Source organism: Crocuta crocuta, unplaced genomic scaffold, assembly GCF_008692635.1.
Source record: "Crocuta crocuta isolate KB4526 unplaced genomic scaffold, BGI_CrCroc_1.0 scaffold130, whole genome shotgun sequence".
Taxonomy (NCBI): domain Eukaryota; kingdom Metazoa; phylum Chordata; class Mammalia; order Carnivora; family Hyaenidae; genus Crocuta; species Crocuta crocuta.
This window is the reverse complement of record NW_027527920.1, coordinates 1702354-1703680: the sequence shown is the minus strand read 5'-3', so window position 1 is coordinate 1703680 and position 1327 is coordinate 1702354. Positions and strand designations below refer to the sequence as shown.

At 59.7% G+C, this 1327-nt stretch overlaps 1 protein-coding gene across 1 annotated transcript in view; it reads right to left on the bottom strand.

Annotated features, from left to right (window-relative positions):
* HCN4 (hyperpolarization activated cyclic nucleotide gated potassium channel 4) overlaps positions 1-477 on the bottom strand; it is a 37208-nt gene extending 36731 nt beyond the window's left edge. The window contains 1 exon segment of the mRNA XM_077748992.1: positions 47-477. Within this exon segment, the coding sequence (XP_077605118.1) occupies positions 47-477 (431 nt within the window).
* Positions 478-1327: the final 850 nt, after the last annotated feature.

Sequence of the window (1327 nt, the reverse complement as noted above, 5' to 3'; positions counted from 1 at the left end):
GCCTTTTCCCAGCGGTTTAGCTTCTCAGCTGAGTCTCCGACCCTGCCTTCGGGAGGCGGGCGGGTCTTCTAGATGCGGAGCCCCAGGCCTTTCCGCAAGGCGCCTGGAGAGGGGGTTTCCAGGAAATGCACTGCCTCTGGGCTGCTCCCAGGGTTTTCCTGTGACACGGGCGAGGGGCGAATCCCCCGCCGGTCTTTCGCCTGTGGAGCGTCGCAGCTGCCGGGCAAGGAGGGCGTGGGGAAAACTCCGGGAGACAGGGAGACACCGGGCGCGCAGGTGAGACCCAGCCCTTCGAGGTATGACTTCGAGGAAATGCGCCCGCAGCAGCCGCGGACCGGGGGTCCGATCCCCGTGCACACCTCTTCCGATGTGGTTCTGATGGGGGTTTCCGAGACCAGCGGGGCTGCAGCGGGGAGCCAATAGGCAGGCTCCTCTGGAGGCCTGGCACTCTGGAGCTGGCTGTGGACCTACTCCCATCCAAATGTGACACCCCTACAAGGACCAACGCTGAAGGAGTTCCCGCTCCACCCTACTCCCTACCCCCAAGCAGCTGTACAATCGCCTCCCCCTTTGGGTCTGCTCCCCACCCCCACCCCCGGGCCCGCAGGCCATCCAGCTGTGTGTCCTCTCTCTCCGTGTACGTTCTCCAGGGCTTATGGACAAATCTCACCAGCTCAGCCAGGGATATCGCTCTTTTTCCCCTCCACACCCCAGGACAGCCTGACACGCCCCCATCCACACAAGCAGGGCTGCCACACACCCCGTCCTTGGTCTGGGGGCCACCTGGATGGCTCAGGGGTTACTCAGATCCTGTCAGGTCCAACATCCCAGATTAGTTCAGAAATGAGGACAGGGCATCAGAGGGAAGGGGTTAGCCAGGGAAGGCTGGAGTTTGGGTTAATGCTGCAGTGGAACCTCAGCAAAATCTGACAGGAGAGAGGCAAAACGGTCCCCTAGCCTTGCCATCTCTCTGAGGAATAGCATGAAGTTTTTCTTCAAAAGATTTTTTACTCTCATTCTTAGCCCACTTGGGACCACCTCCCCGGCCCCGTTCAGAGCAGAAATTTTGGAAGCAAGATGGGAGGAGGCAGCTTGGCAGGTGCTTTTCTGCTCTACCCACTGGACCACAGGACCTCCCATGGGGGGAGGGAATGACTAGCGGTGATATCATCACCACTAGCTGGCATTTCTACTTTTGAGCAGCTCTGAGCTGACAGTTCTCTGCACAGATGCTGGGAGGCCTAATCCTTGAATGTCCTTGGGTCTCCTTGAGAAGGAGTGTTCTTAACGGGCTGGGAGCCCCGCCTGCCCTGATGTGCCAGCCATA